The following is a 13,626-nucleotide window of genomic DNA, read 5'->3' as shown; positions in this document are numbered from 1 at the left end:
TTACATTCACATCCCATATCAACATTTGAAAAGGGACCCCCCCACCTCCCCCCAAGTTGGCAGCTGTCCCTGTGCAGCACTGGGAGGGCAGTACTTGGCCTACCAGTATTGGTGGAGTGATTGCTATGTATTATCCCAACGGGGCAGTTTGCGATGGAATTTTCGAGTTTGACCCTGATGCCGGCACACAGTGGCCTACGCTTGTGAATTACGGCCTTGAAATGACAAGGGGGAGGGGGCAAACTGTTTACAGCCTTGACAAGTTTGGCTTGGTGTGGTTCCTTGAATTAATTTCAACTGAAGACCGCAGCCTTTGTTTATGCTTAAGGGCTAACCGGATTTACATTTTTAATTCGACGGAGGGATTATTACACCGAGAAAACACAAAGACACCTTCTTTCAAGATTTGTTCATTTAAGCCCAGTTCCAGGAGCCTGGGAAACAAGACTCTTTGTTCACAATAATAACCATTTACAATACAATTTGTTTACAATAGCGTATAAATGTGACCGTGTCTAAAGACACTGTGGAGAAACCGTGAGCAAACTTGATTTTTGATAAAGGCAGTCATAGGCAGAGCGGGGAAAAGGAGGGTCTTGAACCTGGACTTGGAGCACGGGTGACTTGAGAAAGTGTTCCAGGCTATAATCAGACGTTACTTTTATTTAGCGACGCCACAAATTGATTTCAGATGCAATAAAGTTCCAGAATTCGTCTTACTATCTGCCGGAGCTGAGCATCGTGACAATAACTCACCATCTCTGTACCCACTGTTTATGCAACCACTTTTAACGTTGCCTAAAAGTTACAACACGGTGAGCTCATGCTTTTTTAGTTCACATGACATCGGTGTCATCAGATTTTTTACGAGTGTCATTAATTATAACGACCAATGGACATTAATAACAGCAACTGATAGAATAACCCAGATAAATACGAGCAAAACAAAAGTCACACAACAAGTTCACTCAACAATTGAAGATATCTCAGAGGTGGAAGTAGGAACTTCCCAAGGGGAGGGGAGTGGTCCCAACATTTTTACATCGTGCCTACTATAAATAAAAACCACAATGTATTTTTTCTGGTAAATACGGTAACCGAGATGATTTTCAGGAACATAACCCTCAGGGTTTTAAAGGAGGCTGTCACCCCCTGTGTCTGCCAATGTCGGAGGGACCCAACTGGCATAAACGAAAGGGCTTCAGTAAATTAGACTAAGCTGGTCGCTACGTCGCTGTGACGACACTACCCCTCCCTCACCCCCCCCCCCCCAGACGAGCTATTACTGCTCAGCAAGCAGTTCCCCTCTCTCCTCGCCCCGTGTTTCCCCGTCATTCGCCAGGAGGGCGGTTTTCTTCTCCAGCAGGGCTCGATGGCGCACCCGCCGCTCCTCCACACGTGCCTGCAGCGTGGCCACCTCGCCCGCCAGCAACACTGCTGTGTGTCCGCACAAAGACAAAGATGCCCCGTGAAGCCTTAACAAACTGTTGAGGCAAGTGCTGATAGCGAGCACCTATGAAGGCCGGCACGGCACATGAGGGGATGGGTGGCCAGCACCCCGCCCGGCTGCCTTTGTCAGTGGCGATGTTTTAGACACCGCACTAGGTACTCATTTGAGGCTGAGTTGACCAAGGGGAGGCCCAGGACCGGTTCAGATAATCGTCACTGGTGTTGGCCATGAGCGGGAATTGAACTTGGATCATCGGGTTAATAGCGCAGCGCGCTAACCGCGATACTTCCGCACAACATATCCCCGCACGCAAACACAGTGTAACGCACAGCACACACAAGACTCGTCATCAGACAATCAGCGGCTGGATGAAGGCCTCCCCTAAGCTGTCGCCATCTCTCAGAGTCCCAAGATCCAGCATCGGATTTCTCCAGGATAAATACAAATTCTGATTCTGAGTGTGAGCAGCTGCACGGAACTCACCATGAGAAACGATGAAGATCAGCAAAGATGGAAATCATCTGTCATGGACAACAACCCTCAGTTAAGAGGATGAGGCTAGACCATTTATTTGCGCCACATCACTGCTGAATGAATCTGCTGCCGAACCTTCTCGGAAGCTCCCCTGGGCTTGTCGCAGGTTCTGTGGCACCAGGATGCCGAACCAGCGCAGTGGGTCGCTGCTCTCCGAACCCGCCTGCTTGTCTTCCCTGGGGCATTTGTCACGAATTGATGGCTCCTCTTTGACACCGTTGCTGGGCGGTGCCTTCCTTCTACGCAGTTCTAAACAATGAGACAGACACACCTTGACTTCAATAGACATGGCCGCTGAAGAGTGGTGGTGGTGTTGGTGTTAATCGTGGTGCCGTTTCTGGTGGTGATTGTGTTAGTGATGGTATTAATGGCGGTGCTCATGGTGGTAATGGTGGTGTGGGTTTTAACGGTGGTGCTGGTGTCAATGCTGGTGCTGCTGTTGGTGGTGGTGCTCGTGGTGGCAGTATTCATGGTGGTGGTGTTGGTGTTAACGGTGGTGCTGGTGCTGGGAGAGTAGGACGCACAGGTGGTGCATCTGCCAGTCATCTGAGTCAGTCAACCCGTGGCACCTGGGTCTGCCCCGTGGCCTCCTGCCAGCGGGCGTCCGACACTTCACGTGGCCTGAACGTGCACATGGCCTGGCACAAGTGCCGTGGTGACGTCACCGCCACTTAGCGGCGAATGGCGGTTGTTGTTGTTGCTGGTGCCAATGCTAGTGCTGGTGGTGGTGGTGCTGGTCGGCAGGCTTCTACCAGGGCTCTCAGCTGCTCCAAGCTCCTCCACTTTGTGCTGCTGGTGCTCACTTGGCTCCATCGTCTGGGCCCTCGTGAGCTCCGTGAGGAACTGTAATCCGTCTCCTTCCGTCTCACTACACCGAGACAACGAGCGCCCGCACAGTATATACAGGGTGGCCCGAAAGTCAGGACACACAGGGTTATTTTATTTATTGGAACACATCCCCCATAGGGTTATTTATTTTATTTTCACAAATGTTCAAACGGACTTCCATTAACATTAATACATACGTGAATTCTCTTTTGAAATGAATTGAGGACTTTTTTTTTAAAGATTACACGGTGTAATCTTTGAACATCCATCGATTATGTTTTGGCTCAATTCATTCAGGGTTCTTGGTGGAGTTTTGTAAACGACAGTTTTGAGGGGATCCCACGGGAAAAATACATTTAGATTTTAATAATGAGAATAGATACAATGTAAACTTAAAGAATAAATCATGAAAATGTTTTAATTCCAGTATGAAAATAAATGCATTTTTATGACATTTAGGCCACCCTGTATAGCCTTTTAAAGGCTGTTGAGGCAAGTGCTGCTTGCGAGCATCTATTAAGGCCAGCACGCCACACGCCGCTCGCCGGGGTGGCATGTGTTGCAGCCGGTTCCATGGTCGGCGGCCTTTGTTCTGTCCTTCCCAGACCTTCACCAACCCGCACTGACCAGCGTGGTGAAGTATGGACATATAACCCCTATGACAAGCATGGCATCGGAAGGCCCTCACCCAGAACGAGATTGACAACAGGGCTGTAGACATATATACAGTATGTGATTATGTGATCAGCTGATGCTAAAACAGTGGGCCAGATACCGGTCTGTGATTCAGATTTTAAGATAAATTATTCCATGTCTCCATTATGGACGTTGGTATAAATCACCAAGGCAATGGTGTGTCCGTTTTGTCAAGATGGCAACCGTTTAGTGTGCACTCGCAATTTACATGGGTAGAGGTCCTCATGCAGCAGTGGATTGACAATTATGCTGTACATGTCCATGTACACCACATACAGTAACACTAATAATGCAATGTCATTGTATTGCCTGCAACTGTCAGTGTTATACCGGATTGAATATTTACACTAAACAATAGGAGCCAAACCATCGATTCTGAAAAGCTGACAAACTGGATCTCTAAAAATAACCACAAAGCCTCTTTGTACTCTGTACCTAAAAAAGGACTTTAGGTAGAGAGTACAAATACACGCAGATCCACGGTGTGACTAGAAGAGACACGCAAATATGTGCCCCATGGAAATATACCAATATTTATTTCACATGAAGCAATGTTGTGTACAGCCCTTTTGCCTATCCACTGCTGGATGACAACGGGTCGTGCGGGAGTTATTGAATGGGACTTCGCCATGCTGGTGAGTGCTGGCTTGGTGAAGATGGTGAGCATAGATGTTGGAACATAGTGCAGTACAACAAATTTTGTTGAAATGCCCCTCTGCTGACAACCTAGCCTCGCAGCAGCCTACACCACCTGTTTTACGCATGGCGATTGCCCATAGAATCGCTATCCTGGATCAACCGCCACCCCCCCTCCCCACAATTTAGAAAAAAATATTTGGCTTCTGTACTTAATTTGGCTGAATACTAGCTACGGAGATTAAAAATAAGTGATGAACGTTATGCTCTGTGGCAAGCACGTTTGAAAGTGCTGTTCTCTGCAATGTACAGGGTGGTCCAGATGAACTCGTGACCCCCATTTCATTCTCTAAAATGTATTTTTTTTTTAAAGTAAGGTTTCTTTAAAACAGAAATGAACGTGCAAAGTAACAAAAAAAAATGTTAGGGGTAAATTAATTTGGGGTCACAATACATCTGGACCACATTGCAGACCAGAGGTAGCTCTCTTGTATTCACTCCTGCTGGACGTTCTCTAAACATGAAGGGCTGCACCGCTAGAGAACGGAATATTTGCTTTGTCTCACGACGTGACCCCGATATCACAATTGAGAAACAACTGAGGAAAAAGACAGGCAATGTTTGTTTTCAGAGCAGTTGCTTTCAGGGGTATCATTAGGACAGGGGAAGGGCAGTTAGTGGCCAATCCCTCCAAACAATGGGTGACTGCCAGGAAACAGGATAAGTCGGTTTAAATTAAGACTGGTCTTTAGCAATCCCATGGCAATTTTCCTGATACAATCCGATGCCTGGCGACACACATCCGACAGAACCCAAACACGCACGTCCTTGGAATTACAAAGCACACGTAAAGTTAAAATACATTTTTTTCAGTGCTTCAGTGTAAGGAAACATGGCAATGAAAACAACGTGAAACTGCTCCAAGCGGCTCATTCCAAACCAGTCTCCCATTATGATTCTTCTGCTGGTCTCCGGGCGAAACTTGTTTTCACTTCTTTGTCTCTTTTCCCAATGTTACCCAGACTGTGCCATCGACGTCACATTACGAGAAAAAACAAATACATTCTCATCTTAAGCAGAGCAACGTAATGAAGGCCAGACGAACTCATAAGCCATTAAGGCCTCAGATCCTCATATTTTCAGGCCCTCATTTAAGGACTCCATTCTATATTGATGTAATAGCTGAGCGGCGGTAGCTGAATTACGATGACATCCTTCATGACTTTGCCACAGCTGATGCTAGGAAAACATGTTTTGTTAGTGTGAAGCAATTAGTGTAGCGAGTGATTTATGTTTGATGAATGTACCTAGCCAATTGCAATATGTACCTAGCCAATTGCAATATGTACTTAGCCAATTGCAATATGTACCTAGCCAATTGCAATATGTACCTAGCCAATTGCAATATGTACCTAGCCAATTGCAATATGTACCTAGCCAATTGCAATATGTACCTAGCCAATTGTAATATGTACCTAGCCAATTGCAATATGTACCTAGCCAATTGCAATATGTACCTAGCCAATTGCAATATGTACCTAGCCAATTGCAATATGTACCTAGCCAATTGCAATATGTACCTAGCCAATTGCAATATGTACCTAGCCAATTGCAATATGTACCTAGCCAATTGCAATATGTACCTAGCCAATTGCAATATGTACCTAGCCAATTGCAATATGTACCTAGCCAATTGCAATATGTACCTAGCCAATTGCAAAATGTACCTAGCCAATTGCAATATGTACCTAGCCAATTGCAATATGTACCCTCCTCTTAGCCTTAGGCCCCTCATAACCTCCGGCTTCGTGTGCAACCCTTTGTCTAAGAGATCATCGAATGGAAACGAATATCACACAGCAACTTTGGAGATTCTACCAAGCGACCTCTGATCCACATAGTAGGGGACAGCACTTTCCCCATCCACTCTGCCATCAAGAGTAATGTTGTTCGTCACATGACAATCAAACAGAGATATATTTTTTTATATTCCAAGCGATGAAATTCAGCCAAATTTAGTGTCAAACCAAACCTAATGCTGTGATTGTTTTGTGCAGACACCATCAACTCTCTACATATGTAATCGCAGTTGTATCACAACTCGGCCTATGCGAGTTTATTAGTCTCTATGTGAGTCTATAGGCCTCTATGTCTATCTGTAAAAGTCTAAGGGTTTCGTTGTAAGTATAATGGGCTTTCTGTGTAAATGAACAGTTAATAGGTGAGTTTAACACGTAGGCTCTTGCGACCAATATCATCCACAAGATATTTTTTTGGGTTATATCGCATAAATATATAAATATGCAAAACTAGCTACTACTGGCCAAGACTAATTAGATAATCTATCGAAATTGAAATAAATAAAAATAACTTGGACCATTTGGATAGCTACCACCTTCGTGCTGCGTGGAAGTGAATAATAAAATAATACATTATCTAAATGCATGCCTACAAAGGGCAGCGTGCTTCAATAGGGATTACCGTTGGTATGGCTATTTTAATACACATGTAGTAAATTGAGTCACTATGGCGTTCAGTGCCAGTTACTGTAACAAGAGTGGAACTGTGGGTCTTGAGCCTTCTCTGGCACCAGAGTAGGTATGACATGGGAGCGGGCCCTAGGAGGCATAGTTCTGGTGACGGTCAGAGGGAGGGAAAGTGAGGACGTGACAGTCTGGGTGAACCCGAGAGAGCACGTGACCGGGACAGGATAGCAAGGGGGCCCAAAGGGTGGCTTGAGGGACACGTGATGAGTGGCCGAGAGCCTTCTGGTGAGACCCAGAAGGGGGCGTGACCGAGGGCGGAGTGAGGCCACGCTCGGCAGCATAAAACCGAGGTCCCGAGGACAATCGCTGCTGTCTGTTGGAATGGAACCTGAGGTGCTACGTCTCTTCGAGCCTCGGTCTTCAGTCTTTACGCTCGGCATCGTGGGTCAGGCAGTGTGTTACTGACTGACCTGGTAATGTAGTTACCCCGTTGTGGTCTAGTTAACCAGTGCACGTTTATGTCGTTACCCTGTTGGGGTGTGAGAATAAACGTGTTGCCTCTAAGTTCAAGTGTGTGCCTCCGTAGAATCCACTACACACACAATAGACAGGAAATACAAGTTCAAAGGACTCGCATAATGCATAATGTACGTTGTCTCAGTAATCCCCCCCCACGTGGCGCAAAACCGCGGTCACAACATCTATGCCTCTATAAGAGGAACGAAACAGTTGGACTTCTTCACAAATCTGGCTGTCGCCTGATGAAGCTAGTTGTAATTACTGGCAAAACGTCGTACTCAGATTGTAAATGTTGTGGCTTGGCTCTTCAACACGCCGGTGTGCTGTACTAGTGACGATTCGGCATGTTCTGTTTGCATGACAACCCTTACTAGTTGGCTGTGTCGGGTGGCGGCAGGTTTTAACGACACATTTATATATTTACGCGATCTAACCCAGAAAACCTCTATTAATAGGTCACGACCATTAACTCAACACTTGAGAACCCAGTTTCACCAAAGATGGCTGAAACCAGGGATTACTCCCAGGATCTCAGTGGTGCCAGCTCAGTGCTCTGACCTCTGGGCCAGCTGGTCATCTCGGGCTGGTTTCCAGGAGCGCAACCCTAAATAGATTATGCTAATAACAAGCCCACCCATAATTAAATATGCCAGCAACATTCTATAATGTAACGTTTAATCCAAATTACTTTTAGTTATGCTTTTGATTATTCAAGGGGTTATCTGTTACTCCGTAGATACTTAGAGTTAATAATGTGATGCCAATCTCAAAACGGTTCATCGCAAAACATTTTAATATTTTATTAATATCAGGCCCCATGGTGTAAAGTTCAGTTTCCAGTGCTCATTGTCCACTTAAACTCTCTGGCCAATCGATCCACTATGAAAGAGCCATTGCCCGAAACATTGCTGATTATACATTTTACTTTTCAAGGCTACACATGGTGTTATTGAAACTAAAAACTAAACTAAAGAATTTTTATTATTAAGGCCCACTGAGCTATATAGCGCTTTTGAAGAAGCGATCAGGCCACAAATGATAGCTCAACAAAGTGCATTATCACGTGGAAATATATAGCAGCCAATAACTGTAAACATGTGTATGGACGTGTAGAGTTTTTTAAAATTCATTTCATTTGTGCTTGTGCAGCCCTACGAATGCAGCAGCAATCATCAAATAATTTGTTTCATTTTAAAAAAGTCTGGGGAGTTACTCGCTTGCGAGCTGACCTTGTGTGAACATGGGCTTGGGGCGTGATGTGATGCGGGTACTGCAGAGTCGAGACGGCTCGGCTGCCCATGGAGTAGCGAGACTTGGAGAGAGACAGCCAACCCTGACGGGAGCGACAAAGGGTGGCACTCACAGTTGACACCATTGGCACAACTAAACAAGCACAACGGGAAGATTTACGCTGCTGGAAAATACTCCCACACCCACGGGGACCCTACTTTTAGCCACACACACAGCCAGTTATGATAACATACTTTTGTACGTGCACAGCTTTGTAAACCCACTGCTGGATGAGGGTCTCCTAAGTCCGTGTGGGTTATCTGACCATACTTCACCACGGTAGTCAGTGTGTGTTCATTTGTGGGAAGCATGGACGTTGAGGTACAGGCAACAGTGGATATTGCTGCGCTGCCCCCTGCTGCCTCGGTATTACAACGACATTAATGCCCCACGAAGTCGTGCGACCACAAAGTTACAAAAGAGAAACTTCCAGGAACATAGTAAAGCCCTTCGATGTGTTTTTGGGTCGTACCGCGTGTTGTTAGCCATGCAGTCCAACTTTTCGCTCCACGTGAAGGGAGCTTATTCCGTAACTGAATGTAGCAACTCACTTTCTCAATTATCTAGCGTTGCGAGCTGCTGTTGGTGTCTGATGTGAGCCGTCTGATGTTGTGCTTACGCAACATATTCGGATAAAAAAAATATTCATGTGCGAAGGCGTTGGAGCAAAGCCCAAAGAAAACAAGATCCGATCTGGGCACTTCAACTCGTGTGCTGCCCAAAGGTGGTGTAGCAAACGAGTTGGGATCCCACAGGCCACAGAGGGGCCCAGGTGCCAGGCTACGAAGAGGGGGAGAAATTGGACAATGAGAGCTTCCCCCCCCCCCAGATTAATTCACTGCACGAGGAACCATGCCAACCATGTCATCCCACTGTTGCCCGATTGCACTCGGTGTTACTTCTGCGATAAAACTGATGGTTGCACACACAACGAATTTCAAGATATAGTAGAGTAGGATCTTGTGTCAGAGGGTATGCCACGCGACTACGTGACAATAAACCACTGGCAAAGTTAGCAATGCTGGATATGCATGCCTTAGGAATGCAGTATCAAATGAAATGTTAAGGAGTGCTTACAACTGCCATATGTGGCACCGTTCGCAGTGGGAGCGATATCAATGAATCAACGATGATGAAAACATGTTATCTCTAATTCAATTGTTAGTTTTTACAAATCTCTATATTAATTGGTTAAAGCAACTGGGTACCGAATGCCAAGCAAAAGTAACTCATCACAATTGACTGAATGTTTGGGGCTGAGCCTCATGGCAGACAGGTAACTGCTTGTGCAGGATTAAGACATTGATCATCAACTCACATGTGTGAGTGAAACCAGTTCGGAATCAATCGTGTTGGAAAAAGCAGCCCAAATAGTTTTAAACGGAGCTGTTAAAACAGAAGTTTGATGGATTATTTTCAAACGGCTGTCAGAAGAAAGTTGTACCTGATGCACTTAAGGGCCCGAACATAAACCACCAGGTAGATGTTGAAGGAGGCCAAAGCAATGCAGCCTATGATGCTACATCCCAGCCGTTGATCTTGAATTTGGGTAAAAATTAGGCGACCGGGTGGCTAAAAGGGCAAGAGCGTTGAGCTGGCACTGCTGAGATCCTGGTTTCGGATCCATCCGCCTGTGATTAAACAAGGTTCTCGAGTGTAGTGAGCGGACAGTCTCTGTCTGGTCACCAACAGCCGCACACAAAACCCTCAGTGACAAGGTGGAACTTGTTTAATGTTTGTGTGAGATGCAACATGAAGTCGTAAATTATGATGATTAAAGTTGTTTAGAAGCCGGACGTTGTTATGAATCAGGAAGCAGCCAGACAGCGAAGGAGCAAATGGGAGACGGTTGTGGGATAACACTCCAGGAGACATGTCTCACAGCAAGACAGCCCTTCACCAATGTTGCAATACCTTGAAAGATTACATTGGTTTTGTTTACGATTAAACCCTTCCACTATGTGAGATGAATACAACATTGAGGGCCTTGGGGAATGTCTGTGTTTATTTGTTGCTACATATTTGCATGTGTTTTTTAATTATTATTCTAGGCACAACGCTGCTGTGACAATCCTGATGGGGATTAATATATCTAAATGGGCTTTTAACTAAGGCTCTGTATAACTAAACGATGACGTTGATGACGTGGTCACCTGCTGGATGAGGTCATGGAGCCGTTCCCGTGTAGAGTACAGGTTCTCCAGGTCATCAAAAGTGGCCAGTGTCACCTCGTCCAGTGCCTCCCGCACCTCATTCACCTCCTTATTCATGTCCTTCATCTTCTCTTGGTAAAAAACAACAACAAAAAAACTCCCTGGGATGACCTGGTCAGTGGAGACACATTTGCAGTGCTGTACATGTGGTTGCATGGTACGGTGTCCTCAAAATACTGGGCAAATTCAGCGAGACTCAGTATATCCGTTTCCTTCACAAAACCCTGCTGCTTCCACAAAGACCAAATTCATCCCATTTGAAGCGAAATTAGCCCATAATTATCCAACACTCGCAAATTCACTCCAGTCAGAAACTGAGCAGCACATAGTCGCCTTGTTAGCACTCCTCTATCCCTACCACCTGATGATTCCTCCACAACTGTTGAGCATGCCAAACGACCAGACTGCTTTGTCTCATACATTGTGTTCAACCACCACACTGCAGGTCAAAAGCTTCTCTTTCTGCTTCTTCCCTCGTACTGCTCAAATTTATAATCCCCCCACCCCACCCACCATCGGCTCTTTTCCCCAAGCTCTTATAACCTTGGTTGTTTCAAGAAACGAGTTAACGCTCATCAGTAACAACTTTGATCGTGCTGTTTGTTGCTGACTGCTTGACCATTTGAGAATGAATATCCCGTGGGAATGGATTCAGTGGGTCCCAGTGTGATGAATTTAAGTTTCTTGTGAAGGCATTACATAGATCCCATGGCAATGAGTACATCATTAATACAGTTAATGAACGAGCTATATCCCATGTGAATCACTATGTCAACGATAATGAATGCAGTTAATGAACTAGACACCATGTGAAAGAATGAGCACATCGTAGAGAATGAATGCAGTAAATACTTTACATAAAACCCATATGAATGAGTGAACTAGATCCCATGTGAATGAGTGAACTAGATCCCATATGAACGAGTGAGTTAATCAGTGAGAGTGAATGCAGTAAATGCGTGAACTGGATCCCATGTAAATGAACTATACAGTATATTAACTAAATCCAACGTGAATGAGTACATTAATGATAATGGATACAGTATATGAATGACACAGATCCCATGTGAATGACATGAGTGAGAGTGAATGGGGTAAACGAATAAGCTAAATCCAATGTAATGGGAATGAGTGAGCATGAACGGGTCTCGGTCACCTGTGAATGAGCTAGGTCACCTGTGAATGAGTGATCGTGAATGAGTGATCGTGAATTAGCTGGGTCACCTGTGAATGGGCTGGGTCACCTGTGAATGAGCTGGGTCACCTGTGAATGAGTGATCGTGAATGAGCTGTGTCACCTGTGAATGGGCTGGGTCACCTGTGAATGAGCTGTGTCACCTGTGAACGAGTGATCGTGAATGAGCCTCGGTCACCTGTGAATGAGCTGGGTCACCTGTGAATGGGCTGGGTCACCTGTGAATGAGCTGGGTCACCTGTGAATGAGCTGGGTCACCTGTGAACAAGTGATCGTGAATGAGTCTCGGTCACCTGTGAATGAGTTGGGTCACTTGTGAATGAGCTGGGTCACCTGTGAATGGGCTGGGTCACCTGTGAATGAGCTGGGTCACCTATTAATGAGCTGGGTGACCTGTGAATGAGTGATCGTGAATGAGCTGGGTCACCTGTGAATGAGTGATCGTGAATGAGCTGGGTCACCTGTGAATGAGTCTCGGTCACCTGTGAATGAGCTGGGTCACCTGTGAATGAGCTGGGTTACCTGTGAATGGGCTGGGTCACCTGTGAATGAGCTGGGTCACCTGTGAATGAGCTGGGTCACCTGTGAACGAGTGATTGTGAATGAGTCTCGGTCACCTGTGAATGAGCTGGGTCAACAGTGAATGGGCTGGGTCACCTGTGAATGAGCTGGGTCACCTGTGAAATAGCTGGGTCACCTGTGAATGAGTGATCGTGAATGAGTCTCGGTCACCTGTGAATGAGCTGGGTCACCTGTAAATGAGCTGGGTCACCTGTGAATGAGTGATCGTGAATAAGTCTCGGTCACCTGTGAATGGGCTGGGTCACCTGTGAATGAGTCTCGGTCACCTGTGAATGAGTGATCGTGAATGAGTCTCGGTCACCTGTGAATGAGCTGGGTCACCTGTGAATGGGTTGGGTCACCTGTGAATGAGCTGGGTCACCTGTGAACGAGTGATCGTGAATGGGCTGGGTCACCTGTGAATGAGCTGGGTCACCTGTGAACGAGTGATCGTGAATGAGTCTCGGTCACCTGTGAATGAGCTGGGTCACTTGTGAATGAGCTTCGGTCACAGCTGATGCCGGAACAGAGAAACCGACGCAGCTCCTTCCCCGGGGTCCTTCCTCACCCACGTGTCGCGCGGGGCTGCCCTCGGCGCGCTGCCTGCACTAATTACCGATAAATATAAAAAACGATGCATCACAACAACGTTATACGCTTACATTTTATATTCTTTACGCAGCCGTGACAACTCATAAGCACACACTGCGCGCGATGTGCGTTCTTATTTGCTAAAAAAAAATCAATGTCAGGCACGACAATATTTTTTTGTTAAAACTTAAGACACATTTTACTCTCGTCGCGTCTATCATCGACAGACACCGAACCGTGTCCGATCGTTGACCACTTAAATAACATTTTTAACAGCGTAGCGGCAAACGTCGCCTAGCAACGCGGCGACCTCATCAGTGCGCGCGGCGTCGCTGCGTCAGAGGTCACGGCACCGGTGTGGGGGAGGGGTCAGAGGTCACGGCACCGGTGTGGGGGAGGGGTCAGTGGGACGCGTGGAGCCAACACGGTGATCTTGATCGCGGTGGCGCTGTAGGGGTCGCTCTGTGTCACCCTGCCCCTGCACCTCGTGTCACACGAGCTGCATTGCTCGGGGATTGTGAGAAATAAAGGAAGGGGCGGGTAGGAAAGCTGGGGAGAGGGTGGGGTTGGGGGTGAGAAGCCCCGAGCCGATCGGGCCGAAGCAACGAGTGAGCGGGGACGCGTCGG

At 46.5% G+C, this 13,626-nt stretch overlaps 1 protein-coding gene and 1 long non-coding RNA gene across 11 annotated transcripts; both read right to left on the bottom strand.

Moving 5' to 3' along the window:
* Positions 1 to 394: 394 nt before the first annotated feature.
* Positions 395 to 13,519, bottom strand: VMA22 (vacuolar ATPase assembly factor VMA22). 10 transcript variants are annotated; one of them, XM_032966459.1, is made up of 7 exons: positions 13,385 to 13,519; positions 12,880 to 13,016; positions 10,593 to 10,763; positions 8,379 to 8,482; positions 2,737 to 2,852; positions 2,060 to 2,233; positions 395 to 1,437 (listed from the first exon to the last, which is right to left on the bottom strand). In XM_032966459.1, the coding sequence occupies exons 3-7, from the start codon at positions 10,716 to 10,718 to the stop codon at positions 1,283 to 1,285; spliced, it is 675 nt and encodes a 224-aa protein (XP_032822350.1). In that variant the 5' UTR covers positions 10,719 to 10,763; positions 12,880 to 13,016; positions 13,385 to 13,519; the 3' UTR covers positions 395 to 1,282. The 10 variants fall into 10 exon arrangements, with proteins under 10 accessions (XP_032822350.1, XP_032822347.1, XP_032822348.1 ...); XM_032966456.2 differs by having other exon boundaries at positions 12,900 to 13,016; XM_032966457.1 differs by lacking the exon at positions 13,385 to 13,519 and adding an exon at positions 13,310 to 13,329 and having other exon boundaries at positions 10,593 to 10,718; positions 12,900 to 13,011.
* LOC142930085 (uncharacterized) lies at positions 10,732 to 11,979 on the bottom strand. The gene is made up of 2 exons (XR_012946050.1): positions 11,917 to 11,979; positions 10,732 to 11,808 (listed from the first exon to the last, which is right to left on the bottom strand). It is a non-coding gene; the product is annotated as an uncharacterized LOC142930085 (long non-coding RNA).
* Positions 13,520 to 13,626: the final 107 nt, after the last annotated feature.

Source organism: Petromyzon marinus, chromosome 36 (assembly GCF_048934315.1).
Source record: "Petromyzon marinus isolate PM22_M1 ecotype Great Lakes invasive population chromosome 36, UKy_Petmar_22M1.pri1.0, whole genome shotgun sequence".
NCBI classification, from domain to species: Eukaryota; Metazoa; Chordata; class Hyperoartia; order Petromyzontiformes; family Petromyzontidae; genus Petromyzon; species Petromyzon marinus.
This window is presented reverse-complemented; position numbering and strand designations above follow the sequence as displayed.